This window comes from Phocoena sinus, chromosome 19, assembly GCF_008692025.1.
Source record: "Phocoena sinus isolate mPhoSin1 chromosome 19, mPhoSin1.pri, whole genome shotgun sequence".
NCBI classification, from domain to species: domain Eukaryota; kingdom Metazoa; phylum Chordata; class Mammalia; order Artiodactyla; family Phocoenidae; genus Phocoena; species Phocoena sinus.
Window position 1 is genome coordinate 44,424,261 of NC_045781.1, and position 27,548 is coordinate 44,451,808.

Sequence of the window (27,548 nt, forward strand, 5' to 3'; positions counted from 1 at the left end):
AGCCTGCTCTCTAGAGCCCACGAGCCATAACTACTGAGCCTGCATGCCACAACTACTGAAGCCCACGCGCCTAGAGCCTGTGCTCCACCAACAAGAGAAGCCACCGCAATGAGAAGCCCTCGCACCGCAACAAAGAGCAGCCCCTGCTTGCCGCAACTAGAGAAAGCCCGTGCGCAGCAACGAAGACCTGACGCAGCCATAAATAAATAAATACATTTATTAAAAAAAAAAAAAAAGGGAATGGGACAGGCAGCCTCCTCTGGCATTTTCTTCCTCTGCCCTTAAAGATAAAATTCCAAGGGCTATCTTGAATGGTGCTGTTTTAAGAACTAATTCCAGGGGTTTTATGAAGGGCCTTAAAGAACATGGAATTTTTTTTAAAGGAAATATTATGACCAATAAGAATTTGCTGAAAAGGACTGGGAGGGAAAGGAACAAAGAAAGGTTATCCTACATAATATAATCTGGGACAAAGCCTGTGAGCATAAACCATGGTTTAATAAAGCTAATGCAGGGCTGTATTAAAACTGTCTGGTTCATCTTAACTTAAACAAGAGTCCAGCCTAGATAAAGTCACCCTGAATTAGTTGGGATTCTATTTGGCTGCATATAACAGAAAACCCCATAGTAATAGTGTCTTAAATAAGATAGTTTATTTCTATGACATATAAAAGAAGGTCAGAGAGAGGTAGTCTAGGACTGTTACGGTAACTACATGTTTCATCAGATACATAGGGTTCTGTCTTTCAGCACCACCATCATCAGCCCAAGGCTTCCATTTTCTAGTTCACCTAAGACAGCTGCTGGAGCTCCAACCATCACATCTTCATTCCAAATAATCGGGTGGGAGGTGGGGTGGGGAGAGAAAGGCACACTCCTCCCTTTTAAGGACACTTCCCAGGAGCCGCACACAACACTTTCACTTATATACCATCGGCGAGAATTAGTCACGTGGCTACAGCTAGTTCTTAGGAAGGCAAGGAAATGCAGTGTTTTAGTGAGGCTCACTATTGTCCCAAATAAAGTCAAGGTGTGGGATTCGGCAAGCAGCAGTCACAAAATGGGAAAACTTTGGAAAAATTACTTTAGGCATTCTGCCAAGTTCCCCCAATATTTTGTTCACAGAAGTATCAAACTTCTGTCTAATGTTGGGTTTCCCAACAACAGATCTTAAGGAGATGAATATAAGTACTAGTCAATTCAGGAGGTGATCCCAGGAAGCCTGGTGGGAGAATAGGGAAGTGAGTCAAACAAAGGCGGGAAGCCCATAAAGAAAATCAAGAGGATCACTGCTATGGGAAACTGGGGTTCAATCCCTCTGGAGAATTCTGGGAGATAATGTAGAACACCCCTCAGATTGATCCCAGCCAACCACCCCAGTCATCGTTTGAGAGTTGCACCTGAGGGTATTAAACTCCCCAGTGCTTGTCACTTGCCTTGTCTTGCTCCTCTGCTTGAGTGGACTCCTGGGGCCAGAGCAACGCTCAGGCAAAGAGTTGAAGATGCTTGTGGTTGGAATGGGGTTAGCATGCAAAGGGATGGTGAGTGTCAAGGGGATATGAGCTTCCATTATAAACGTTTGAATATAAAATATTCCTTTCCTCTTTTCCTTACCAAATAAACACCTCAAACTAAATGATCTTCTCCCAAGACGAATCTCAAATGACAGGCAGCAAATATATTAGCTTAGACCAATAAAATGTGTTCTGTCTGACTTCTACTGAACTATTTGAACCCAAATGAAGCCTTCCTGATGACCCTCCTGCTCTTAACTTTTTCAACACATACAATTCAAGCTATATAATTTAGCTCACTCAACAGTTGTTTGCTAATTTTAAATTGTATCTCTCCCCGATTTGTAAGAGTTTGTAAATTCTTTGAGGGAGGAGCCTATGTTATATAGGTATACATACCCCTAAGCACCCAAAACAGTGCTCATGAGCATTCAATAAATATCTGTCAGTTGGTTGACTAATTAATTGATTAGGAAGAAAAAGAACCTAAATAAGGATGCTGCAAATCCCAGTGGAACTTCGGGTCATGTTCCCCCACTATCTCTAGGGAACTTTGCTGACATGGGCCTGTGTGCACGAGGAGCTCCACATTTTCTAAATTAGACCTCTAGAGAATACATAGGAAAGAAAGAATACTGGCATTTTAAGCCCTTAAAAAATGGAGCTATACATTCATTCTTATTAATCAACTAACAAGTCTTTATTGAATTAACTACATACCAGACAGAATGAGAAATAGATATGGTCCCTGCCTTTAAGAAGCTTACCATCTAAACAGGACAAACTTTAAAAAAAAATTTCTAATCATTAACATTCTGATTTTATGTCTTGTAGTTTTTAGGTCTGAGCTGGGCCTGTTCTTTGCATCTGGGTTTCTAGTTAAGATATGAGACTCCTCTGCATGTGGTCTTATAGCAATATCCTTTCCTCGTTAGATGCTTCTATGGGTTCAGTGTTGTTGTTTTTTCCTACACCAACAGGTGATTCTCTATGAGGAAGAAATGGGAAATCATAATGAGAACACAGGGGAGAAGCTCCATTTGGCCCAGGAGCAACTCGCCTTGGCCAGGGACAAAATCCTCTCCCTAGAAAGGAGCTTAAACCTCTACAGGGATAAATACCAGACTTCCCTGAGCAGCATCGAGTTACTGGAGTGCCAAGTGAAGATGTTGGAGGGGGAGCTCAGCAGGATCGTCAGTCAGGTAGGACTTAAACCAGACCACTCAGACCAGGAGCTCCCAGGTGGTCCCTGTAACAGTCCCAGCCTCTCTGCCAGAAACCCAAACCTTCAACCAGTTGTCATTCCTTCCCTTGAATTTTGTAGCCCTCAGTTTTGAACTTCCAGCCTTCACATCTCCTGTAAGATTGCTCCTTAGGAATTTTAAGACTCCTTAATTAATTTAAGGAGCCACAACTTCAAATAAGGCAGAAAGTGAATTACCAAATGAGCTCTCAAATCTTCCATGTTGCCATGGGGGTCCGGCAGGGGGCTATTCCAGGTCACAGGACTCATGGAAACCATAGCTTCAGGATCAAATAGGAGGAGAAAGCCACAAAACATAGCAAAGAAGTGACTGAACTTGTTTCTTTTTTCTTTCAATTGCTTTTTAAAATTACACAAGTAATACAACAATATAGGCTCTCTAGACAGAATTATGGAGATTAAATGTAAAAGTCTACCTTCAGCCTTCTCCACTCCACTCTTCTCCCCCTAGGCAATCACCCGAAATGTTCTGGCAGTCTTCCCCATCCTATTGCTATGTAAAAAGTTAGAGTTTTCTTTTTACATAAATGAGTCATTTTATAAATATGGTTCTACACTTTGCTTTCTAAATGTATATCTTGATGATTTCTTCTAGTTACTACCTTGTATTCTGTAGTATGACTGTACCCTGTACCATCTACTGACCTGTTTGTCTACTACAAACAAGCTGTAAATGAACATCTTTATCTCTACGGGGTTAATTCCTGAAGTGGGATTTTGCTGGGTTAAAGGAAATGCTTATTTTTAATGTTTAAAGATACTTCTAAATTGAACACCAAAAAGGTTCTACCAGTTTACACTTTTACCAACAGTAATTTCCCTACACTCACAGGGTATGTTTTCAGTCTTTTTAAGTTGTGCTAAACTGATGCATGGGGAAAAAAAATAGATTTTCTCATTTTCTCAATTTTTTTTTCCTTTAGTTCTAATAGCTGTGGGTTGGGTTCCCCAGGAAGCAGACTCTGAGACAGACTGGTATACAGGACGTTTTTAGAGAAAGCTCTTGGCATCAACACCTGTGAAGGGGAAGGAAGCAGGGTTGGGCAGATGGAGAAGCTGGGCTCTGATGGTCCTAGCAAAGGCCTCAGCCAACCTCATGGAGACCTCTGGGGCTGGAAGGACCTTTGAGCTATTCTAAATTGGGGAGAAGGGAGCTGGCCTTTATAGCTCCATGTTGGTCAGTGATTGGATGTGAGCTGTCTTCCTAGGGAGAGACATGACCTTGGGCAAAAGTTTTCTTCAGCCCAGGCAATCCCCAAGAGGGCTGACAGCTGAGTCTATCTTAGGGCATCGCCCCCAGCAGCTGGAGGAGTAAGTCCTTCACTGCTGAAGGGGATCTGGGAGACCCATCACAGCTCCCACCTTGTGAATGAAGTAATGAGCCTGTTCATAAGTGAATCGGTCCTGTGGATTTCTGTTTTACGAATTGCTTTTAAATCCTTAACCAATTATTTAATTGGGTTGTTAGTCTTTTCTGTGTTGACTTATAGGAGGTTCTTAATATATTACAGGTAATAATGCTTCATTATATAAGTTATAAATATTTTCTCCCAGTTTGTAACTTTTCATTTTCTCTTATTAATGGTATTTTTCAACATACAAAACTTTTGAATTTTTATGAAGTTAAATCTCTTAGCTCTTCTTTATAGATTCTAGGTTTTATGTTTTGTTTAGGAAGGCCTTCATTACCCTCAAAATTGCAAAAGTTTATCTTATATTGTCTTTTAGCACTTTTTAAAAATTTATTTATTTTATTTGTTTATTTTTTAGCTGTGTTGGGTCTTCGTTGCTGTGCGTGGGCTTTTCTCTAGTTGCGGTGACCGGGGGCTACTCTTCGTTGTGGTGCGCGGGCTTCTCATTGCGGTGGCTTCCCTTGTTGCAGAGCACAGGCTCTAGGCATGTGGTCTCAGTAGTTGTGGCACGTGGGCTCAGTAGTTGTGGCATGTGGGCTCTAGAGTGCAGGCTCAGTAGTCGTGGCACGTGGGCTTAGTTGATCCACAGCATGTGGGATCTTCCTGGACCAGGGCTCGAGCCCGTGTCCCCTGCGTTGGTAGGCGGATTCTTAACCACTGCGCCACCAGGGAAGCCCTAGCACTTTTATAATTTTGTATTTTTATGTTTTTAGCTTTAGTCCACCTGGAATATACATATATATATAATGCACACATACATATATATATATTTTTATATATACATAATAAGAGTATCATCTTACTGTTTCTTAACTTTTTTATTGTTTTCCATTCCTTTTTCCACATAGACACTGAATTATTTATACACTCATGGGCAGCTTTCATGCTTAGTGAACATGAACTATTTCTAACTTTGCCTGAAAAAGCCCAGTTAGGGAGACAGTTTAATGGAGAAAGTATCTACCGTCCAACCTAGGACTTTTTGGGTTTTTTTGCCTGTCTGCATCAGTTCACCCCATTATTAGTGCAGACCAGTGAACAGGTAGTAACCTTCATGCATGATTTCAGATGATCTAGAGAAAGACATTTTTTTAAAAAACGCACTTCTAGGAAAACAGCCATATTCATGGTGATGAGTGTCAATTGGTATGTTTTCTTTGAAGGACAATTGTGCAATATCAAAGTTTTAAATAGATCCAATTTAAATAGATTACTACTTCTACAAATTTAATCTACACGTAAACTAGAATAGGTACTCAAAGATTTAAGTGCCAAAATATTCATTTTAGCTTCGTTTTAGAAAAAACTTGGAAGCAACATATATTCCCATCGATAGAAGACTGGATAAACATCTTTAAAAGCAATTTAAAAGAGCAAGATAAAAGCACATGTACTAACATGGATACATTTCTAAGGCATCTTGTTGAGAAAAAAAATGTTTCAAAAAGACAAAATAATATATGTATTCTACAATATTCATTTATATGTATGTAAATGTATAAAGTTCTAGAAGGATATGCACAAATTGTCATCTCTGGAGAATGCAGCAAGTATGGGATTAGAGGTGGTGGTCAAAGAGAAATTTAGACTTGCCTGTAACATTACAATGTTTTAGAAAGATTACATATATATGTGTGTGTGTATTACTCGTGCAGTTTGAAATTAATTTTAAAAGAAGAGTAAGATAGATCCACAAACAGCAATATGGAAAATATCCTAAATAAGTTGCCAAGTGAAAACACAATGTTTAGAAGAGTGTGCAGAAGCCTTTCAGTTGGTGGGGGAAGAGTAGAGGGTTATATACGTATACATATACGCATATGTAAATATACATAAATTATCCCCAGAAGGATATACAAAAAACTGGTAACACAGACCGTCATGGAAAAGGGGACCTGTGTCATGGAGGGTCAAGACTGACTTTTCAGTGTATTCTCTTGTGAACGCTTCGAACTTTTTACCGTGTGTGCACTTAATTTTTTTCTTTTGTTAAGGAAGCTCTGATTCACATATATGAATATAAACTTTTAGAATACAGGTCTAGAGATCTTCCATGTTCATGGCATTCTGAAATTGACTCAAAAATTATGAACAAAATCAACCTATTATTTTTAAATATCCCAGGAGCCCAAGAGTAATGGTGATCATTCAAAGGTGCATATACACACTTCTCCCTGCATGATTCAAGAGCATCAGGAGACCCTGAAACGACTATCTGAAGTCTGGCAGAAGGTCTCTGAACAGGATGATCTAATAAAGGAACTTCGAAATAAGCTAGCCTGCAGTAACGCTTTGGTAAGTGTCTCCTTCTAGAACATTTTCCCAAGAGACCCAAAATAAAGCCATGAGGAAAGAGAGGAGGGGAAAAGAGTCACCTAAAGTAATCTCTTTTCCAGTACTCCTCAAATGTCTTACATATTCATGTCCCTGACTCTTGTTCATACTCTCCATGGTATGCATCCCCCAACCCACACTAAGTTTGAGATTCTAAAGAGACTTAAAATCTCACACAACAACCAGGGTGTCCATCAGTAGGGAAATAGTTAAAGAGATTAAGAGGAATGATTAAAGAGCTATCCATATTATGGAATAACACACAGCCAAGGGAAAAGATTAAGCAGATCTGTAAGGGCTGCATGGAAGATGTTTGCGATACACTGTTGAGAAAAAGTTGCAGAATCTTATGTATAGTTCAATCCCACTTTTGTTTTTTAAGGTCTTTGATCGCGATAGAGAAGTATATACTGTAAATTGCCAATAGTGCCCCCTCCCCCTTAGTAGAAGTGAGAGAGGGGAGAATAAGTGGATAGGAGAGTCTCACTTCTTATTTTCAATGCTTGGGTTCTATTTGAATTATTTTCAACAAACAAGAACAAAAGTTTCATATTTTTTTTAATTTTAAAAAACATGTACACATTCACCCACTCCAAAAGAAACTTCCTTCTTTATTTCTTGAACTTTGAATCCTATCTTCTGAGAGATTCAGTACGTCTTTCCATCACAGCCTCCAAAGAATCTTCTTCTGCCTCATAAGCTGGACTGCACAGAGGATCAAGAGGGAGTCCAAAATGTGGCCATTGACGGACTTGAGACAAATCACTGTCTATGCCTTAGTGAACCTTGATATAAGATTGAGAACATAATTCCTTCTCCTTAGTTTATATAATATGAATTATATAATGCTGCAACAAACTTGGGCTGAAAAAGGAACACCCTGCAAAAATAGCACTAGTAATAAGCCAGTTGCATTGATCACCCAGCATAACTGACTTGTGCTGGGTTGCAGGTTCTGGAGCGTGAAGAGGCTTTGATAAAATTACGAGCAGACTTTGCTTCCTATACAGCCACCCACCGACATCCCTCTAGCTCCTCAGAAGACTGTGAAGACATCAAAAAGGTGGGAGAACTTTTGCTTATGTGTGCCTGGTAGGATTGGGCCGAGTTGGGTTTGATTCTGGGCTCTCCTACTTATTAAAATTTTTATACTACATTTTATATTTTATTTTATATTTGTGTCACTTTGGTTAGCCCTGCCACAAGGATAGTGTGTATAATGTATGCCAAGCCCCCAAGGAGTGTGTCTGGCATGATTAGATTTTGGAATTGAATTTTGGAATTGCACCTGTCTCTTAACTCACATCCAATGGTACATCTAGACAAGACAGAGGCTCCTTTTGGCTTGCTAGCTTCAAAAGAACCATCCAGCCTTCTAGTTTCTGGCTGGAGTTGAAAAGCAACAAATTTAGGGAAGATTATTAATTCAAATCCACTCCCTTTTAAAAAAACTCTTATGTTTTCAAAATTCAAAGCCATCTCAAGAGTTGATTCTAATAATGAATAAGCATTTAAACCATGTAAACAAATGGCAGGATTTGACCAACAAATATGACAGTGAAAACTAGGTTAGGGTCCCTTCTAGGAGGTCTGAAGTCAGTCATGCCTGAACTCGAGGTACCAGGCAAAGCCAGCCACACGAGGCCATGCTGATGCTGAAATAGTGGCAAAGCGGAGTGGCAGAGAGAGTCAACACATCAGCTCTCCAAGGGATCCTCTAGTTGGGGAGTGGAGATGCTTCTTTTTCCAGGACTTTCTGATCCCACAAGGTTTGGATGAACTTTGGAGCTCTTCCTTGTACATCTGTCAATATTTATTTTAAAAGTCAGTCCCATGTTATTCATATCCTGACCTACAGCAAGATCTCATACACTCCATGTTTGTTTTCTTTTTGTCTGAGAAATGTCTTTATTTCTCCCTCACTTTTTAATTTTTTATAGTGGTAAAAAACACATAACATTAAATTGACCATCTTAACCATTTTTAAGTGTACAGTTAGTTGTGTTAAGTATATTCTCATTGTTGTGCAATAACTCTCTAGAACTTTTTCATCTTGCAAAACTGAAACTGTATCTACTAAACACAAATTCTTCTTTAATACTCCATTTTTTAAAATGATACAGACTTCCTCAAGAAACAGAATCCACTTTCACCCACCATTTTCTATATCCTACCCAAAGCCTTCACATTATTTGGACATTCTATTCAGGCTAGAACTACCCACATCACAGTTAGTGCCAGCCGTCCTCTCCTCCCTCAGCTGGCCTGACACACACTGGGCCTTTGAGTCTCTATAGGGCCCACACCCAGGTCAGACGGTGATTGCCCTGCATTTCTCCAGCTGTCCCCCTCTGTCTTCATGCTGCAACCCTCCTTCATTGTCAACTGTGAAATCACATAACTATCTCCCCAGCATCCCCTGATGCCCAGACAACTAATTGTTCCTTCTTGGCCATGTGTACATGTTCCTTCCTGCCTTCTCTGGTTACAGCCCCTTCCCCTCTCCTTCAGGGTAGAAGCCAAAGTTCTTGCTGAGGGAGGGACTAAGAGCCCTCTGTGATGTGACTGCCCCCTAACCTCCTCACCTCCTCCTTCTCTCCCCATCACTCACTCCACTCTAATCACATGGCCTCCTGCATGTTCTGCCCCCAGGGCCTTGTCATCAGCTAGCACTGCCCGCTCCCCCATCTGCAGAGCTCGTCCCTCAGATACCTCAACATGGCTCACGCCCTCACCTCCAGCAAGTGCCTGCTCAGAGGCCACCTTCTCAGTGAGGCCAACCCATCTATCCTATTTAAAACTGTAACCCACAGCCTCGCCCCTGCCTGCCCCATACATCTCCATTCCCCTTTTGCTGTTCTGTTTCTTCCATAGCACTTATCAACTTTTGTTTTCTGTAAGTCACTACTTTACGCTCTTTGTCTGTCTCATCCCACCAGAAGGTCAGCTCCCTGGGGTTAAGAATTGGTGTCTGTGTCGTTTGCAGCACCTACAGTGCGCACAGTGCCTGGCACACAGTAGGTGTCTTATCAATGACACTGAGTGTTACAGGGAGGAAGAGGTGGCTCCTTTTGTGCACATTCCATTCCATGTGAGCATGAGAAGAAGTCTGCCATGTCCTTTCTTTTTTAACTCTCTTTTTACTTTTTTAAATTGAGATATAATTGACATACCAGAAAACTCACCATTTAAAGCGTACAATCAGAATGGACTTGAGGACACGGGGAGGGGGAAGGGTAAGCTGGGACGAAGTGAGAGAGTGGCATGGACATATATACACTACCAAACGTAAAATAGATAGCTAGTGGGAAGCAGCCGCATAGCACAGGGAGATCAGCTTGGTGCTTTGTGACCACCTAGAGGGGTGGGATAGGGAAGATGGGAGGAAGGGAGATGCAAGAGGGAGGAGATATGGGGACATATGTATATGTATAGCTGATTCACTGTGTTATAAAGCAGAAACTAACACACCATTGTAAAACGATTTTACTCCAATAAAGATGTTTAAAAAAATAAAATAAAAATAAAGTGTACAATCATTGGTTTTTAGTGTATTCACAAAGTTAGGCAACAGCACCACTAATTCCAGAACATTTTCATCACTCCAAAAAGAAACCCATATCCACGAGCAGTCACCCCCACCATCCTCCCTCCCGCAAACCCTGGCAACCACTATTCTACTTTCCGTCCCTACGGATTTGCCTGTTCTGGACACTCAGAATTCTATAAAGCTTTCTTCCCCCATGTCCTCACCCTGCCCTGCTCTTCCATCTGCCCAGATACTGAAGCACCTGCAGGAGCAGAAAGACAGCCAGTGCTCGCACGTGGAGGAGTACCAGAACCTCGTGAAGGATTTGCGCACGGAGCTAGAAGCCGTGTCGGAACAGAAGAAAAGCATCATGGAGGGTAAACCATGGGCCAGCGGGCTGCGGCAGAGGGTAGGCAGCCAAGGAAGCCGGAGCCCCGCTCTGAGCAAGAAGCACTCTGTCTTGTCCCGCTGCAGACATGTTGAAGCTGGAGCTGGACCTGCACAGGCTGCGGGAAGAGACATCTGCCCGCGTGGAGAGGAAGGACAAGGAGGTCGTCATCCTGCAACGGCGACTGCAGGAGCTGCAGGTGCAGTTCACTGAGACCCAGAAGCTCGGTTTGAAGAAAGACAAGGTAAGGCGAGGAGCTCCGTGGTTGGAACTGCCAGCAGGGACCTGTGAGGCCAGGCCTAGGCAGGGGCGGGTTCTGTGGCCCCGCACTCGCTGTGATTGCTTGGGGAGCGCCCACACATGCGCAGTGAGACTGCGGTGCTTCAGGCCCAGGGGCAATTCTGAGCTCTTCCCTGGAATTTCTCAAGGCACGTAATAAATAAATAAAACATCAGGGGCCTTAATAGAGATGTGGACTCTGTAAGAAAGGGGTTCTTCCCCAGCCCTGCAATAGTGAGTTTGGGACACGCTCGTATTATTCCCTTATGCTTTTGTTTATGCCTAAGAGTAGAAAGAAATGCTATAAAATAATGTGTAGCCTTATTCACAATTTCATGTGAATTTCAATTCTTTAATTACAAATAACTTACAAATATGCAAACCAGGCAGTTTGAAAATATTAGTGGAACTATGCCCTAGAAGGTCTGTAGTTACCAACGTAAATCAAGCTCCTAGAAAAGCGTAAGACAGGAACCAAGGGCCGAAAGACTCTGAAACCAGCGCAAGTTTCTGTAGTCAGTACTGTTTCAACTCTAAACTTTTACCAGAGCTAGTAGAAATAATCCAATTGATTTGAGTGGCTGGTCATTCAAACTTCCTATTTCAAGGTCTGGAGGTGATTCACCAGTCAAAATAGAGGTATTTGGAGAGATGTTGAAGAAGCAGCAAGGAGTCTGGATAAGCAGCTTCGAGTCACTCATATATTCATTCAACAGATATTTTTGAGCTCCTATTATATGCCAAGCACTCTTCTAGGCATGAAGAATATAATAAAACATGTGCCATCCCTATTTTCATGGAGCTCACATTTCAGTCTTTAGAGACAAACAAATAAAACTAATATACAATAAAATGTTAGGTACTAATGAATTCCTAAAACAGCTTGGTGGCTGTTTTCCCCAGAGTGGTCGGGGAAGGCCTCTTTGATAAGGTGACATTTGGGCAGACATTTGAATGAAGTAAGGGGGCCACCCAGGCCAAAGTCTTGAAGAATATTCCAGGCAGAGGCAACATCAAGGGCAAGTGCCCTCAGGTGGGAGTCAGCTCGGAAGCAGAGAGGGTGGGGCGGCAAGAGGTGAGGTCAGACAGGTAGCCAAGTACCAGATCATGAGCGTCCCGGGACGTCGTTGTAAGGACTTTGGCCTTTTTCTAACTGAGATGGACCCAGTAGAGGTTTTGAACAGAGACATAACAAGATCTGACTCGCCTTTGTAAAAGCCCAACTCTGACTGCTTACAGGGAGGCAGGGAGCCCAGGTGGAGGCTATTGCAACATCCAGGCGAGAGAAGATGGTGGCCGGAAGAGGGCTCAAGACAATCTCTAGCTGACTTCGCCCTGCCACTGCTCAGGCCTCTGTCCGCATTAACACTTTGCTTCCCTCAGCTCCTCCAGGAGAAAGATGAGATGCTGCGTGAGCTGGAGAAGGACCTAGCGCAGCTTAAGGACACCCTCGTAAAGAAGGAGATGGAGTTGGAGAAGCAGCAATGCATGACAAGTGAACTCGAAATTGCCATCCAGGAGGAGAGACGGGATAAGTGCGAGGCCGAGTATGGGCACCTGGGAGCTGAGATCAAGAAGCTGAAGGACTGTCTCGAAGATGCCAAACAGCAGCACAGGCTGGCTGGTGAGGCCCCCGGGCAAGCACTGTCCCCACACACTCCAGCCCACAGGGCCAGAGCAGCCCCCTCCTTTCCCCAATGTCCGTGTCCCTCTCCCTCACCGCTTTCTCACTCCGATCTCCTCATGATCTCATCTCATCTCACAGCACTTAGGACCGCCCTCTAAGCTCCTTCCTTCACCCCAACCTTACCTTTTCTCTGAAGCCCCCACCACACAGCAGGTGCTCGGGTTGGGAAGGCGGACCGCTGCTCTCACACGCCCACAGTTTTCTCTGCAGTCGCAGCTGAAGGCCCTCTCCTTTCCTCACCACGGAGAGCACAGGGCTCTGTACCTTGCTTCTTTGCATCACATTCCTCTCCACCTTCTCTGGGACCTTTGTCACACCATTCACTTCTTCCTTCCCTGGTTTTTAACGCTCTCCTGTTTCAGTCTCCACACACATTCGCTTGCAGTGTGGGTTGTGTCCTTGCTCCTCTGCCAAAAGTGCTTTCTCAGAAGTCACCAGTAACTTCTTGCCTTGGAAATGGGGTTGCCTTTGAGTGATTAAAATGTCCTGGAATTAGATGTTGATGGTTGCACAACTTTGTGAGTCTACTAGAAACCACTGTACTGTACACTTTAAAAGGATAAATTTTATGTTATGTGAGTGATGTATCAATTTGGAAAAAAAAGAAGGTCCAAAGCATGTCTTCCTTCCTCGCCCTCCTCTAACTCTCTGGGTGTCCACACTGTTGGTCCCCCGCACCTCAACGGTTGTTTATTAGCTTTGGAGACACAACAGGTCCCTTGTTCTTCCATAAATCTCACCATTGTTTCCTCTTTTCCCTCCTGCCCTGACAGTGGTCACCCATCTCTAAGATTCTGCCCTCTCCTCTCCTCTCTACACTCATTCCTTGATGAGCGCCTCTGCTCCTTGTAGCTGCATTTCTCTGCAGGTGACTCCAATGCCTAGAGCCCCAGCCCTGACTTGGCACCTGGTCAGTCTTGTCTTTAGAGACTAGCTCCACCTGACCAACCCACCTTCCCCACTAACCCAACATTCCCAAAGCTGAATCTACTTTCTTCCCTATTAAAAAAAATCCTCCTCCCTTCTTCCGGGTGTATAATTATTTCCGTAATGACACCATCTTTCTTCCAGTATCCCAGGCTTAAAAAAACGGAGAGAAAAGTGATATTTAAGTAGAAATGATAGGAGAAACTACCGGAAGTGGGGATATATTTGGTGTAGAGAAACCCCAGTAAGCAACTTACTCCTTCATACCCAGTGGAGGCAAGGACGTGGGCTAAAAGGATATTGTCAGAAGTCTTTCTCCATTCTAATCCACTCCAATTTTCCTAAAGCACTCTTTCCCTTATGGCAGGTCCCTACTCAAGAACCCACTAAATCATGTCTAAATATTTCTCTCAGGCTTTCAACGTCCTCCAAAACCCCCTCTGGTCCATCCACTTCCTCAATTCTGTCTCTCACCATTCCTTCCCACTTTCCTTTCCAGTTAAGCTGATATCTTCCCCATCATCTTCCCACATGCCCTCCCCATTCCCTTCACTGTGCCCTCCACCCTGAGAATTCCCTTTCTTCTCCTTCTTCTAAGGCCCAGCTCAGCCACTGTTCCTCCATAAGTCCATCTCCAGCTGTACTTCCCTGCTTTGGTCTTCCTTCCTGAGTTCACAGTGAGTTTAACATTACTGTGTTCTCTATGTCAGGTAAACCAATTACAGCTCCCTCACTAGACTCTAAACTCCATGAGGGTCAGGATTTGTCTTCAATGACAGGATGAGTTGCAGAAGAGATACCAAGCAATTTTGACCAATTTGTTTAATTTTAGTCAAGAAGGAGTTCACGGCTGGTTGGGTAGCTGAAGACAGATAATTTATCAGAGCTCATTAGGAGTGATAATGAAATAGAGAGAGATGAGGACAGATTGGAAATTGAAGTAAGTCACAGAATGAAGGAACAGACTTTTGGTTTTTTTGGCTACATTGGGTCTTCGTTGCTTCACACAGGCTTTCTCTGGTTGCAGCAAGCGGGGGCTTCTCTTCATTGTGGTGTGCAGGCTTCTCATTGCAGTGGCTTCTCTTGTTGTGGAGCACGGGCTGTAGGTGCGCAGGCTTCAGTAGTTGTGGCACATGGGCTCAGTAGTTGTGGCACGCAGGCTCAGTAGTTGTGGCTTGCAGGCTCTAGAGTTCGGGCTCAGTAGTTGTGGCACACGGGCTTAGTTGCTCCACGGCATGTGGGATCTTCCCGGACCAGGGCTCAAACCCGTGTCCCCTACATTGGCAGGCAGATTCTTAACCACTGCACCACCAGGGAAGCCCCAAGGAACAGACTTTTTAACTGGTCTCATTTGAGAGTCTGATCTTCACACATACTCCCTTCACACATGGACATGCCCCGGGCTATCTCCTGTCTTCTGCAGCTCAGCAAGCAGCCCAATATAAAGAAGAGGCCATTCTGGCAAAGGGTAACCTGGAGGATTGCCATAGGAAACTGCAAAGCTGCATTTGCCTGGAGAAGCAGAAGGCAGAGACCATCCAGGAGCTCCGGAGAGAACTTCAGAAGCTGCAGAAGGATTCCCTAATGGCTGAGGAGGAACTCGCGCCCAGCAGGTACCACAGGTTCCCCTCCAGACAGAGTCTCTGTCCCTCGTAAGCCAGTTGGGACCCTGTGGGCTGCTGCCCAGGAGTTGGGTAGCAAGCCCCGGGCAGCCAGCCCACAGTCCACCGACATGGACCCTGAAGTCCATCCACCTGTTTTTGCCGTTTTGCTTTAGGAAACGGATAGCGGAGCTGACATCAGAATTATCTGAGTTCTCGAGAAAGCTTGAAATTTCAGAGAAGGAAAAGAGGCAGCTTCAGAAGACAGTGACTGAGCAGGATGTAAAACTGAATGACCTGCTAGATCGTATAAATCACATTCAACACCAGGTGTGGAGGGCAAGTAGGCAGCCAGCTCAAGCATTTGCTCTGTTTCAGATTAAATGGATTGCTCTTGGGAATTCCCTGGCCGTCCAGTGGTTAGGACTCCGAGCTCTCACTGCAAAGGGTCTGGGTCAATCCCTGGTTGGGAAACTAAGATCCCACAAGCTGAGCGGTGTGGCCAAAAAAAAAAAAATTGCATTGCTCTTTATGTGGGAAGATGCCACCACCAATCCATTGCAAAGTACTTGTCCGGAATTTGTTTTAGAATGCTAAGCCAGCCAGGCAGCTCCAGTTCCCACAACCAATAAGCATTTTCAGGGGCCAAGCTTAAAAACAGTCAAAGGAAAATATTATTTCTTTTTCTAGGACTCAAAAGCTATCCTTGGGCTTCCCTTGTGGCGCAGTGGTTGAGAGTCCGCCTGCCGATGCAGGGGACACGGGTTCGTGCCCCGGTCCGGGAAGATCCCACATGCCGCGGAGCGGCTGGACCCATAAGCCATGGCCGCTGAGCCTGCGCATCCGGAGCCTGTGCTCCGCAACGGGAGAGGCCACAACAGTGAGAGGCCCGCGTATCGAAAAAAAAAAAAAAAAAAAAAAAAAGCTATCCTTCTCAGTCGATTTAAAGTTTTTTAACTTTGAATTATTCCTTTTGTGCTTTTCTAAGATTTTTTAAAATTTATTCAAAGAGTATTTTATGTGGAAAGACTTGGTAAGTAAGTGGGACCTGGATCTATAAATAAAATAAGTTGGTATTTCTAATTTAACAAAGAAAAACTGTTGCTGAACCTAAGAGGAAACTTTTTTATTAAACACGCTAAATAACCAAGGAGTTGGCCTCATTTTTTTTTTTTTTTTTGCAGTACACGGGCCTCTCACTGTTGTGGCCTCTCCCGTTGCACAGCACAGGCTCCGGACGCACAGGCTCAGCGGCCATGGCTCACGGGCCCAGCCGCTCTGTGGCATGTGGGATGTGGGATGTGGGATCTTCCTGGACCGGGGCACGAACCCGTGTCCCCTGCATCAGCAGGCGGACTCTCAACCACTGCGCCACCAGGGAAGCCCTGTCCTCATATTTATTTCAGCCATCCCTGTGCACAGTTGTCTGGGCTGGGGGTTTTCTCTGCAGAAATATGGTGCCTGACTTGCAGCCCCGTGTTTGTTTTCTCAGAACAGGAAGCAAGCCTCCTCCAAATGCAGTCTAGAAGAACAGCTTCAGGAGGAAACCAGGTTGCTGGAGGAGAAACAGGAGCAGTTGAAAAAGAGTAAAGAGCAGGAGAAGTTACTGCAGCAAGAGCTCGAGATATTCCGACAGGAAGAAAAAAAGAAAGAAAAGATGGTGAGGAGAATCTGGGAAGCCTCGGGATTAAGAATCCAAGGCCAGACCTGAGCCCAGCTGGGCCTGGTGGGAAACAGAGGCTGAGGGTGCTCAGACTTCAGGAGAGAAGGGAGGGAGGGGGAGAAAGACAAGTGAGGAGGGCAGAGAAGGCCTGAGATACATGGGGTGCAAACTGGAGCTGTGTGTGAGGGCAGAAGGAGGGGCTTCTGCAGGAGTCTAAGATAACACCTCCATCTGGGCTTTGTTTCCTTAATTGGGGAGCAGTCAAAGGAGAATTTGAGAAAGTTGGAGGAGGAAAATGCTAATCTCAAATCACAGTTAAAGCAATGTTCTGCGCAACTAGATTCCTCTCTCTGCAAACAAAACAGCACCCAGCAAATCAACCAGGAGCTGACTCGTAAGGTGAGTAGACAGAAACCCCAAGGGGGTGAGAAATTTGAACCCTATGACCCTTGACCTGAAGTTGGCACCTAGCTCTCCTCCATCACAGAAATGCCACTAACTACCCAGCCCATGTGCATTCTGGGGCACCGGAGCCCCCACTTCCCTCCTGAAGTGTCACCCACTTGCTGGCCGAGAAGTATTTCTTCCACATGTAGAAGGTCTTATTTAATATCTGGTGGAGCCCCAAACCATCTGGCCTTTGGCATCAAGGCTTCCAGAGCTGCATTTTAGACCAGAGTTGAGTGAGCCCATTGTTTGGGGCAATTTGCTAGGGAACACTTCCAAAAATAGTCCCAAAGCACAAAAATGGGATGAAAGGGGACATGGTTATATTTCATTACACGAATTAAGACGAGAGGAGTAAATGGCACCTAATGTATGCGAGGCATTGTGCTCACATTCAGTCATTTGCTGACTGTCGACTTACGTCCTTGGCATATGCCTTCCATCTGCTGGTTTACAGAGGAGAGAAAGGCTGAGGCTCAGACTGACTGATTGGTAAGTGACGGGATGGAGCAATATTTGAACCTGGATCATCTGGCTCTGCCACCTGACCTCTGCCCTTCATCCTGAATGGCAATACGTGCCCCAGATGTACCCATTCCGTATTTCTGGACAAGAAAAAAATACAGCATCTTGATTAGGTAGTCTCTTGAATTATGAATGAGAGACCAAGCAGCTCTGATTCCTTCATAATAAAGAGTTCATCTTAAAATACTATGACCACTCTAAGCGTAAGAATAGCACTAGGCAATAGAACTCTCTGTGATGATGGAAAAGTTCTAAATCAGAGTTACCTGGTACTATATGCACTAGCCACATATGGCTATTGAGTGCTCGAAATATGGCTTAGTATGACTAAGGAACTGAATTTATAAGTTTAATTTTAGTTTTATTGAAATGTAAATAGCCTCATGTGGCTAGTGGCTGCCATATTAAACAGCAGAGGTCTGAGGCACTGATGTTTCTGGAGTTCTGTCACTCAGAGATATAAATCTCTCCTCTAGTGTGATCCAGAGTTGAGGCCTGAATCACTCAAATCCCCAAGGAACTGCTTTCAATATAAGGAATACTGCCTAAGTATTTAATATAGGCCTGTTATCACATTTGCCAAAAGAAAGGGAGTTATGTAAATGTGCAACTAGAAGCACTAATTTCAGAGTTCCTTTGATGGGAATCCAGAGGCTGGAGGAGTTTACGTGTGTGTAAGCATGTTCAATTTTTTAAAAGCATGCCCCACATATAACAGACTTTTTGAATCAATGGAAACAGCCATTAGAAAGAGGCTTAGTTTTGCATTCTAAACTGCATTTCCTTTCATCAGTAGTCCATATTTCAATTTTAAACACACTCTGTCAGAACTATATGTCCAATTCATCCCTAGTATTGCCCAATGCACTATTTCATTCAGTCCAAATAAATCATTTAGTATATTTAGTGAACACCTATTATATGCCATGCTCTGAGCTACAGGTAGTGGGGATACAGCAATGAAGAAAGCACACACAGTCCTGCTTTCATGGTGCATCAGGTCTAGTGGATTATGTCAGGAGTTGAGGCATAATGCATACCACTGAAATGTTGCATCGTATTTCCTAACCTAGAATTGGATTCCAGGTTAACACTAATCCTAACCCTAACCCTAACCATGAGACAGTTAACTATTAACAGAAACCATCCAGTTACAAATGTAGGACCCGTTCTTGGCTGGCACACGTCAAAGGCTGCGGAGTCTGTGAAAGGGACTTTTCGTGTATTTGACACATCATGGCCCAGTACTTCCAGTACTCCTTGTATTGGGAAGACATGCTATCTAGAAAGGAAGTGTGGGAGAGGGGTGCAGAAGAACCTGGAAAGGCAGCTCTTCCTCTTCCAACAGTGAGGGGAAGTGGGCATTATCACAGTCTGCTGGGCAGGTAGTTAGTGCAGGGAGGAGAGAGCCCTGTGCCTGTCCATCTGTGGACACAGAGGATGCCTCCACGGCCATGAACCTTGACAGTTATGTTCCCCCTCCCTAAAGATAACCCTTCAGAAGGAGACAATGGCGAGTCTGCAGATTCAGCTGGACAAGGCTGCAGCGAAAGAGAAGCAATACCTCCAGACCACGGTCAGTAAAGAAGTCTATGAGGAGGTATGCCGGAAGTCAGCCTCCTGCCAAGACGACCTAACACAGGCCCTGGATAAGGTGGGCTACACCCTCTCATCTCCAGGGCTGTTTAATATCCAAGTTATCCCAGCAGCATGAAAGGTGAAGGAGTCGATTTCCTGCATAACTGGCTGTCACCAAGGCCATCTGCAAACCCTTGCATTGGCTGGGATGTCTGTCCAGAGAAGGCCTGCTTCTCCTTAGTGAGGCTTTGGGGAAGAGGGGGATAGAGGCCAAATCTAACAAGTCTTTCTGCCCATGGCTAACCCAGGGGCAAGGTCTTCCCAAGACCTGGATTTTTCAGGGAAATTCATGCCGCATCCCTGTGCTAATCATGCCTGGCTGATGAGCTCATAGAATTGGAAAGAGAGGAAACGGGAGAGGGGCAGGGGAGATGCAGAAGACTGACCGTTGTCACTTCTCAACCCTCCCTGGGACTCTAGGCGAGGTGACCAGGACCAGGTGTGTCTGTGCCCCCCCTGGGCAGAGAAGAGAGTAGGGGCTGTGGGACTGGTGGAACCCTTCTCCATTCAGGACTCAGCAGAGGCGCCCAAGCGCAATGACAGCCGTTCTCCCCCCAACCCTTTGTCTTTACCAAAGCTCAATCATTCGACCTCAGAGACAAAGAGTCTTCACCGAAGTCTGACACAGGCCCAAGACAGGAAGATTCAGCTGGAAGAGGAAGTCATTGCTTACGAGGAGAGGATGAAAAAGCTGAATGTGGAGTTAAAAAAACTGCAGGGCTTCCAGCAGCAGAGTGAGCTAGAGGTGAGGAGCGGCCAGGGGCCCCGGCTGCCGTCCTGCCCAGGGCCCCAAGGCCTCTTCTTGCCCCACAGCTGTGTACTTCGCACTGAGCCAGTCCCTTCGGCTAACAGGTGCCCTCCCTTTTGCTGGGCTCTGGGAGCTTCAAGAAGGCGGCAACTGTCAGAGCAGGGGCGCCCTCTGCTGGCCGCTGGAAATAAAACACTCCCTCGTGAACCTCCCAGAGAAAGTGCCCTCCCGCCTTGTTGTGGGTCCTCCAGGGTCAGGGTGGCAAGCTGGGGTCTCCCTCCTCACTGTGCGCTACCGAGCAGGTGCAGGCCTTCGACAAAAAGCTGGAGGACATGAGCAATCAGGTGCTGCAGTGGCAGAAGCAGCACCAGCGGGACCTCGAGGTGCTGGCCGCTAAAGAGGAGCAGCTCAGGGCGTTCCAGGAGGAAATGCGCGCCCTGAAAGAGAGCCTCCTCGCGGACGGGACGGAGGTGGGCACTCCTCAACTCCCAGCCGCTTCCTCCCACTGCCCCAGAACATCCCACGACCGCCTGCATGACAGACACCCTTTGGTGGGGGTGGGGGTGCCTGGGAGCAAGGAAAGGACACCCCCTCTATTCAGTACAAAGCAGGGTCTGGGTGTTCCAGGCCCACAACGGCTGTCTCGACCCAACCATCTTCCCGTGACTTTGTTGATAGAGATATTGAACAGAGCAAAGGTCCCAATCCAGAGGAGAGAGAATGCCATCTCCATGTCAGGTACACCAGCAGCCCCGACTTAGATAATCCACGGCTCAGTCACCCTCCAGAGCCCCTCCTGACACTTTCAATTACCCTGCAGTAGAATCGGCTAAGAGCTCTTTGTGCACGTCCAGCTCTCTGAGCAGTGAAGTTTGTAGCAGGAGGCTCCCGGATATCCTTGGGGTGGCCACAGGGCCTTTGCCCAAATTAGAAAAAAAAGTCCTCCCTTTCCACCAGATATTTTTTCTTTCATCTGTTTTTAAAAAGGCTTAATGCATTGCTGTTTTAGAATAGGTCACTTTGCTACCTTTGGCCTGAAAATCATTATTATAAATGTACAAACCTACTTTGTCTCTACTATAAGTGGTGTCTGCTCACAGATGTCACCTTTGTGATAATGCACTGCTGTGGAGGTGGAGGCCTGCAGTGGCAATTCCAACTCTGGCCTCAGGGTTGGACAGCAGAGTCAATGTTTCTTCTCCCAGGAAGAGAGGAGACCTGATTTGGGAGAAGGGAGGTGACAGGCCTGTGCTCCCACCCCCTTACTATCTCATTTACTTCTTGTACCAAAGTCCTGTTGCCTGCCCCAGCGGTCTGCGCCCAAAGACACCTGCAGGCTGCACCGAGAGAATGATCACATTATGTCCAACATGGAGCAATGGGCAAAAGAGCAGAAGTAAGTGCGGAAGAAAACAGTAAGGCAGGCTTCCAAGGGCTGGAATCACACCTGTGCCAGAGAAGAGTGTCATACACACACACACACACAGCCCTCCAGGGAAACTGATCCAGTCTCAGCCCACACCCAGATGCTGGGAATAAGATGAAGGGGCCGCAACCCTTCAGGCGGGTTCAGAAAGCCCCTCCCACTTGGAAATGGAGCAGCTTCCAGACAGAAGGGATGCTCCTGTGGGTCAGATTTCCTCCTCCCAGCCTGGTGTCGGGCTTCACTGCCTGGATCCTGTGAACTCACTTGGGATCACAGTGATTTTGCATGGGAGTGTAGAGGGTCCTCGTAATTGCCAGCTGCTAGGAGGGCTCTAGCTCCGGGGACGGGGGGATGAGCGGGGGGTCTGGGCCCCGAAGAGGCCTTGCCGAGAACACCCAATGTCCTTTTCAGCCAGCTCATGCTCTTACCCACAGGGGTCTGGGGAACGCTTTTCTTCTGTGAATTTTATTACAGGATCGCCAATGAGAAACTAGGAAACAAGCTCCGTGAACAGGTCAAATATATCGCCAAGCTGACTGGTGAAAAGGAGTAAGTCATCCCACGTCCCCCTGGCTGGAGCTTGGGCCCCAGGGAGAGGAGTCAGCCAGGAACCAGGGCTGGCTTTTTCACTGGATATGTGGAGAAAGACCCCAAGTCCCGAGTCTGCATCCATGTGACCTTGGGCAGTACCACTTGACCTCTTTGGGCCTTAGTACCCTCACCAACAATAAAAAAGGGGGTTAATCATCTCTATGTCCCTCTCCACTGTCACCTTCCACAGTTCTCAGAAGTCAGAATGCTGAGAAGGAAACAGGAACTGAAAAGCAGACTGTATTAGTTAGGGTAGTGGCTAAGCTGTGGTAACGGAGAGCTCTCCAAACAAAGGGACATAGAACATAGAAGGAGCACCTCTATGAGGTGAGCAGTCAAGGTTGGTGGGGTCCTTCTGTCCCGTGTGGTCATTTGGGTCCATCTACTTGCAGCCTTGGTTCACCCTCATGGTCAAAGCTGGGTCAGCATAGAGTGTGGTACGGGAGGAGTGTTGGAAGTTGGGAACAGAGGCAAAAGTATGGATGTCTAAAACTGAGATTTCAGAGGTGGCATAGTAACAGGTAATGACAAGCTCCAGGGCAGTGTTTCCCAACCTTTTGTCAGGGAACACTTAGAAAACGAACACCTTTGTTTGACACACTGAGAGGGTCTTGGATGGGGTTGCTTATGGTAAAGGTGACCAACCAGCAGCTGTGCCAAACCCTGCTCCAAGGACTGAGGTATCGCAGCACACCTGGGACCCATTCATGCAGCCCCAGTTAGAAAGCTGTGTCCTGAGCTTGGACCATAGGAAAGCGTCTGGGTTGAAGGAGATGAAAAGATCACTGGAATAAGGAGGTCAAGGAACTGAAGGGCCAGGGCTTGGATGAAAAGTACAGGATGCTGAAAGCATCAGGGATGCTGACAGGAGTGGACCAGAGAGAGTGGCAGAGAGCCAGGGAATGAGGGCATTCGAGGACCCTACCTCCAGGCCCAGTGGCACAAGGAGCATGGCAACAACATGAAGAGCTACAAGGGAAGGGGTGTCTTCACTGCCAGCCAGATTTATACAGAGCAAGAGGGCAGAGAATACGCCCAGAGAAGCAGTTGAGGATGAATTCTCTACTTGATTTCCTCTAGAAAAGATCATAAAATATTTCACTAGGACAGAAACATTTTCTGAAAGGATTTAACTAAAGGAGATATTGTCAGAATCTGAAGGTAGCCGGGCACCAGGCTTTTTCTTGTATTGTGCCAAGTTCTGGCAAGTTTTTTGGGTTTTTTGTTTGTTTGTTTCACAAAGAACTCATTCTTGAGTTTGCTTGACCCTATTTGAAGGAACACCATCTTTTAATCGTTATTGCTTACTCATGAGGAGCACTGTTCCAAGTGCTTTACGTGTGTTAACTTATTTAATCTTCATAATACCTCACACGTTCAGTGCACGTATAATCCCCATTTAAGGATGAAGAAAGGGAGAAACTCAGGCTACATGATCTTCCCATGGTCTCATGACCAGTAAGTGGCAGAGTCAGAATCCCAACTTGGGAAGCCTGGTTCCAGAGCCCACTGTCACTCACTTCTCTCAACACTGGTTTGGAGAAATAAGGCTGTTAGTATTAACAGTTGCCATTTATTGAGCCACAGGAGGTATGCTCAGTTACCTTTCCCCTCACCTACATTGGAGCTGCCATTTCCTCCATAAAATGGGGACAAGTAACTTGCCCAAGCTCTCGATAGAGCCGGGATCCCCTGTGTTCTCAACCTTTCGGCAAAGGGAGGCAAAAGAACTTGGGCTTTGGCATCAGAACTGGATGTGAGTGTTTCCTAGGCATGGCTGTGAGAAACTGAGGACATGTGATCAGAGTTGTTCTGGCTCTTTGAATCCAATTTCTATCATTTGTCAAACAGGATTTTTATATGAACCCCAGAAGGCAGATCAGACTCAATGGTCCCCATCTAACAGATAAGAAAACTAGCCCAGAGCTGACATGACACAGTGGGTCAGGAGTGCTGATTCTGGGTCCACCCCAACCCCAGGCCTGGGCTTCTTCCTGGGGATGCACATAGGCCTCCATTTCCACAGAACATGCGTGAGAGCACCAGCTCTGGAAGGAACTGGGCGTCCACGGATCTGGAACAGACCAAACACCCACCTGTCCTTCCCTCTCCTTCCCCAGCCACCTCCACAATGTAATGGTCCATCTGCAAAAGGAAAACAAGAAACTAAAGAATGAAATAGAGGAGAAGCTGAAAGCTGGGCCCTCAAGGGTATATACCAAAGCCCTATGCCCAAGCAAAACAGACCCCACATCAAGGGGGAAAGTGTATGGCACCTTGGACTGGAGGGGGATAACCCAAGATGTGAGCCAAAGAATGGACATCACCAAGTCTGTCGGGATGCCCCACTGCTCAGGTATGTCCACCATGTGTCTTTTGCTACTTACTATGGTGCTGTCTTTCTTAGTCCATTGGGTCAAAAAAAAAAAAAAAAAAACATATTTTGAAGAGATCACTGGATTGGAAATTCAAATAGGGGAAAAAAACAAATCTCTTGCTTAGCTCTTCCGGACCAGAGATCATTGTTTTCTCCTCTGTAAAGGGGGAGGCAAATGAATTAAGGCCCATCCTGATTTAAGAATCTTTGATGTTACCCAGGTGCCTCCTATCTCAGACCTATCCCTTCCCCTGACCCAGTCCCTTTTGGAAGGTGTGAGGATAAGAAGGGAACAGGCAGAATAGGCGTTTTTCTCCTCTAACGTGTTTTGGAAGCCTCACAAGAATGCCCCGGTCTCCTGTTCGGCCTGAGTCCAAGGCTACCTTTTCTGCCACCTGTAGACTCCATGGTACCCCCAAGGTAAGAAGTCACCTGCCACAGAGCTGCCTGGCCACGAGACTAGTCCTTGAGGAATCACTTCATTAATTTCTCCTCAAATCAAGATTGTCATTTCCTCCCTGTTCCCTCAGGTTCCTCATATTGCTAGAATCAGCGCCTTGCCCTGAGCATCATTTCCATGCATGTTTTTCAGAGGACAGTGAGTTCCTATTCCTCTCTCTTGACTTGGATCAGCTCTAACCGGAATATGTCAAGGTCCAAGCTTATTCTGCAAGATGCTAACGTTTTATTGAGTTTTGTCTACTTCCTGCGGCAGAGTGAGCCTTGGAACCCTGCTACCATCTCCAGGCCCAAACTCTAAAATAAAGACATGAGCACAGCAGCCTCAGTGAGCTCGTGGTGTCTTGCAGACAATCCTGCCCCCTCAGGTCCCCAGCAATGTGTTCATCCCTATTTTCCCTAAATTCTAAAACATATAGTTCTCTTTGACGTATATAGGGGAGCTGTAATTCTCAAAGCAAGCTTCTGGATTATCTGGATTCGTTTTTAAACCAACAAGAGATAATTAGTTCCTTTTTTATTCCTTCCATCTCTGTCTGGAATTTAAGAAGAAAAAGAAATATCTAAAAACCTCCAAAAGGAAACTAATCCTGAGACCCAAAAGAGAAGAAGAGAAATAAATGATGCATTTTCCAAAGGCAGGAGGGAGAGATAGCCATCTGCTTTCTCCCTGGCTGCCATATTCCTTCTTTTAACAATTTTATTTTTCTCCCCAGCCAGCTCAGTACAAGAAAAATTCCATTATAACAAACTCCAAGGACAGCTAAACTATTTTATTGTGGCTGGATTTTGTTAAACTAAGTACATGTCTAGAATTTCTATTTCTAGTCTATAGAAAATTGAGAGAAATAGCTAAAGGTAAAGTAAGAGAAAGAAATGAAAGAGCTTGCATTTCTGGAAGAGGGGAAAGGAAAAGTGAAGGAAGAAACCCACTAGTTGATAGCAATTCTTAAATATCTTGCCTCCCTCCCCAGCCAAACAAAAGCCAAGAAAAATTTCTGCTAATAGCAGCAATGTGTTATATAGGATGCCCCTGCTAGGACTTGGGAAGGGCAAATTCTGGAAATGCAGTGTGGGGCAGGAGTGATGGGCACGTCTGGTGGTTTCTATTGTGATGGTCATTGTCTGGTTTTTAATGCTCTTTTGACTGTGTTCCTTCATTTGGTTTAGAATAAGGATATGTCTTCTAGAGAAAACAAAGACTGAAGGGTCTGGTACTAATGAAATGGCTTCTAGTTCTAGCCTGTGGGCCATTTATTCAAGTAAAAGTTCAGTGTCATTAAAATCCACAGTACAGCCTACTAAAAAGGCATTTTGTCTCTTTAATTTACAAAAAGTTTTCATATATGTTGGCCAAAGGGACCATACCTGGGTACTTTGAATGTTGTGCTTTTTCCAAAGTTGTCTTTCGCCTCCTATAGCATGATTACACCAGAGGAAAGCAGGTAGCATGCTATGGGGAGCAAAGGGGCAGGAGAGCCAGAACCATGTCAATACATCACCCAGCCGTGTGGCCTTGCAAGCCCAGCCAGGTAGGAGACCCAACTGAGTGGAGGGGCTGGGCTTGGAGAAATGAAGAAAGGTAGGAGAAAGGGCAGGGAGCCCGAATGTTGCCTGCCTCTAATGCTTTAAGAAATAACCAAAGAAGTGAGTTCTTTAAAAGTTGACATTAAAAAGACGTGGTCTCTGTATGAAACTATAATGGTGGATGCATTTGTCCTAACCCATAGAATGTACAGACACCAAGGGTGACCCCTAAGGTAAACTACGGACTTTAGGGGGTAATGATGTGTCAGCGCAGGCTCATCAGTTGTAACAATCGAACCACTGCGGTGGGCGATGCTCATAGTGGGGAGGCTGTGCAGGTTTGGGGGCAGGGGAAGCAGATATAGGAGAAATCTCTGTACCTCCTGCTCAATTTTGCTGTCCACCTAAAGCCACGCTAAAAAAAAATAACAAAAAAGAAACGATTATAAAGCTAGGACTTAGCCGAGGGGATTACAAATAAAGCGCTTCAGCCACCCAGTCGGAGGGTCACTCAGATTCTGCTACTTTGGGGGCCGCAGAATCCTTTGTGACAGATCCTCTTCTACCTACCTGGAGTATAATTCTTCTCCCCCTGAGCTAAAGGAACCCAGAACAAACCCCAGCCGCCGCCTTACTAAAGGGAAGGAGGAGCTCCCTAGAACCACCATGTGGCCATGTACACTCGCCTTTGAGCCTCCTCTGCACATCCCATATGAGGAGGAAGCTTCCTGCCATAGGCAGGGCCCAGCAAGCTAGCCCCGGGGTCCCCAGAAGGAGCCCCCTATCTCAGCCTGAGACCCTCAACTGCTGATATTTCTAAGATGTCTAAAGTATCCTGCTCCCCTCAAGTAGGCATTAAAGGGTAGACGCACATGGCTGAGAGCAAGGCAGGGGACCCCTGTCCAGTTCAACAACCTTACTGTTCTCTCACACCAGTCTCAGGAATCCACTTCCGGGTCATCGCCAAGAAACGCTTTTGTACCTCTAGAAAAAGAATCAGTTATCATCTGAGGAAGAGATGGTGAAAAGCAGAGTATTAAATCGGAATATTAAAGCTGGAAGGAAGGTAGATCTGAATGGAAAGGGTCCATAGTTAAAAAGAAAGCATTGGAGAAGAGTGCAAACAGATTCTTGGGCAGAAGTCCAGGAGCCAAAGCAGATTCGGGTACAGCCGCTGGGGGCGGGGAGCCTCCCCACTTACTCTGTGGCATC

At 45.6% G+C, this 27,548-nt stretch overlaps 1 protein-coding gene across 1 annotated transcript; it reads left to right on the forward strand.

The window, feature by feature from the left end:
- The first annotated feature begins 2,500 nt into the window (after window positions 1–2,500).
- PMFBP1 (polyamine modulated factor 1 binding protein 1) lies at window positions 2,501–27,361 on the forward strand. The gene is made up of 17 exons (XM_032614823.1): window positions 2,501–2,716; window positions 6,315–6,485; window positions 7,477–7,587; window positions 10,304–10,430; window positions 10,528–10,685; window positions 12,104–12,344; window positions 14,758–14,947; window positions 15,112–15,265; window positions 16,428–16,595; window positions 16,860–16,997; window positions 19,060–19,224; window positions 19,786–19,953; window positions 20,259–20,426; window positions 21,249–21,352; window positions 21,857–21,931; window positions 24,094–24,329; window positions 27,273–27,361. The coding sequence occupies exons 1-17, from the start codon at window positions 2,516–2,518 to the stop codon at window positions 27,359–27,361; spliced, it is 2,664 nt and encodes an 887-aa protein (XP_032470714.1). The 5' UTR covers window positions 2,501–2,515.
- Window positions 27,362–27,548: the final 187 nt, after the last annotated feature.

Bases quoted from the DNA above. Each gene is read 5' to 3' on its own strand.
- PMFBP1 (XM_032614823.1), top strand. From the start codon at position 2,516: ATGGGAAATCATAATGAGAACACAGGGGAGAAGCTCCATTTGGCCCAG. The intron at 7,588-10,303 runs GTGGGAGAACTT...CCATCTGCCCAG, and splicing joins ACTGTGAAGACATCAAAAAG to ATACTGAAGCACCTGCAGGA. The intron at 16,998-19,059 runs GTGAGTAGACAG...CCCTCCCTAAAG, and splicing joins ACCAGGAGCTGACTCGTAAG to ATAACCCTTCAGAAGGAGAC.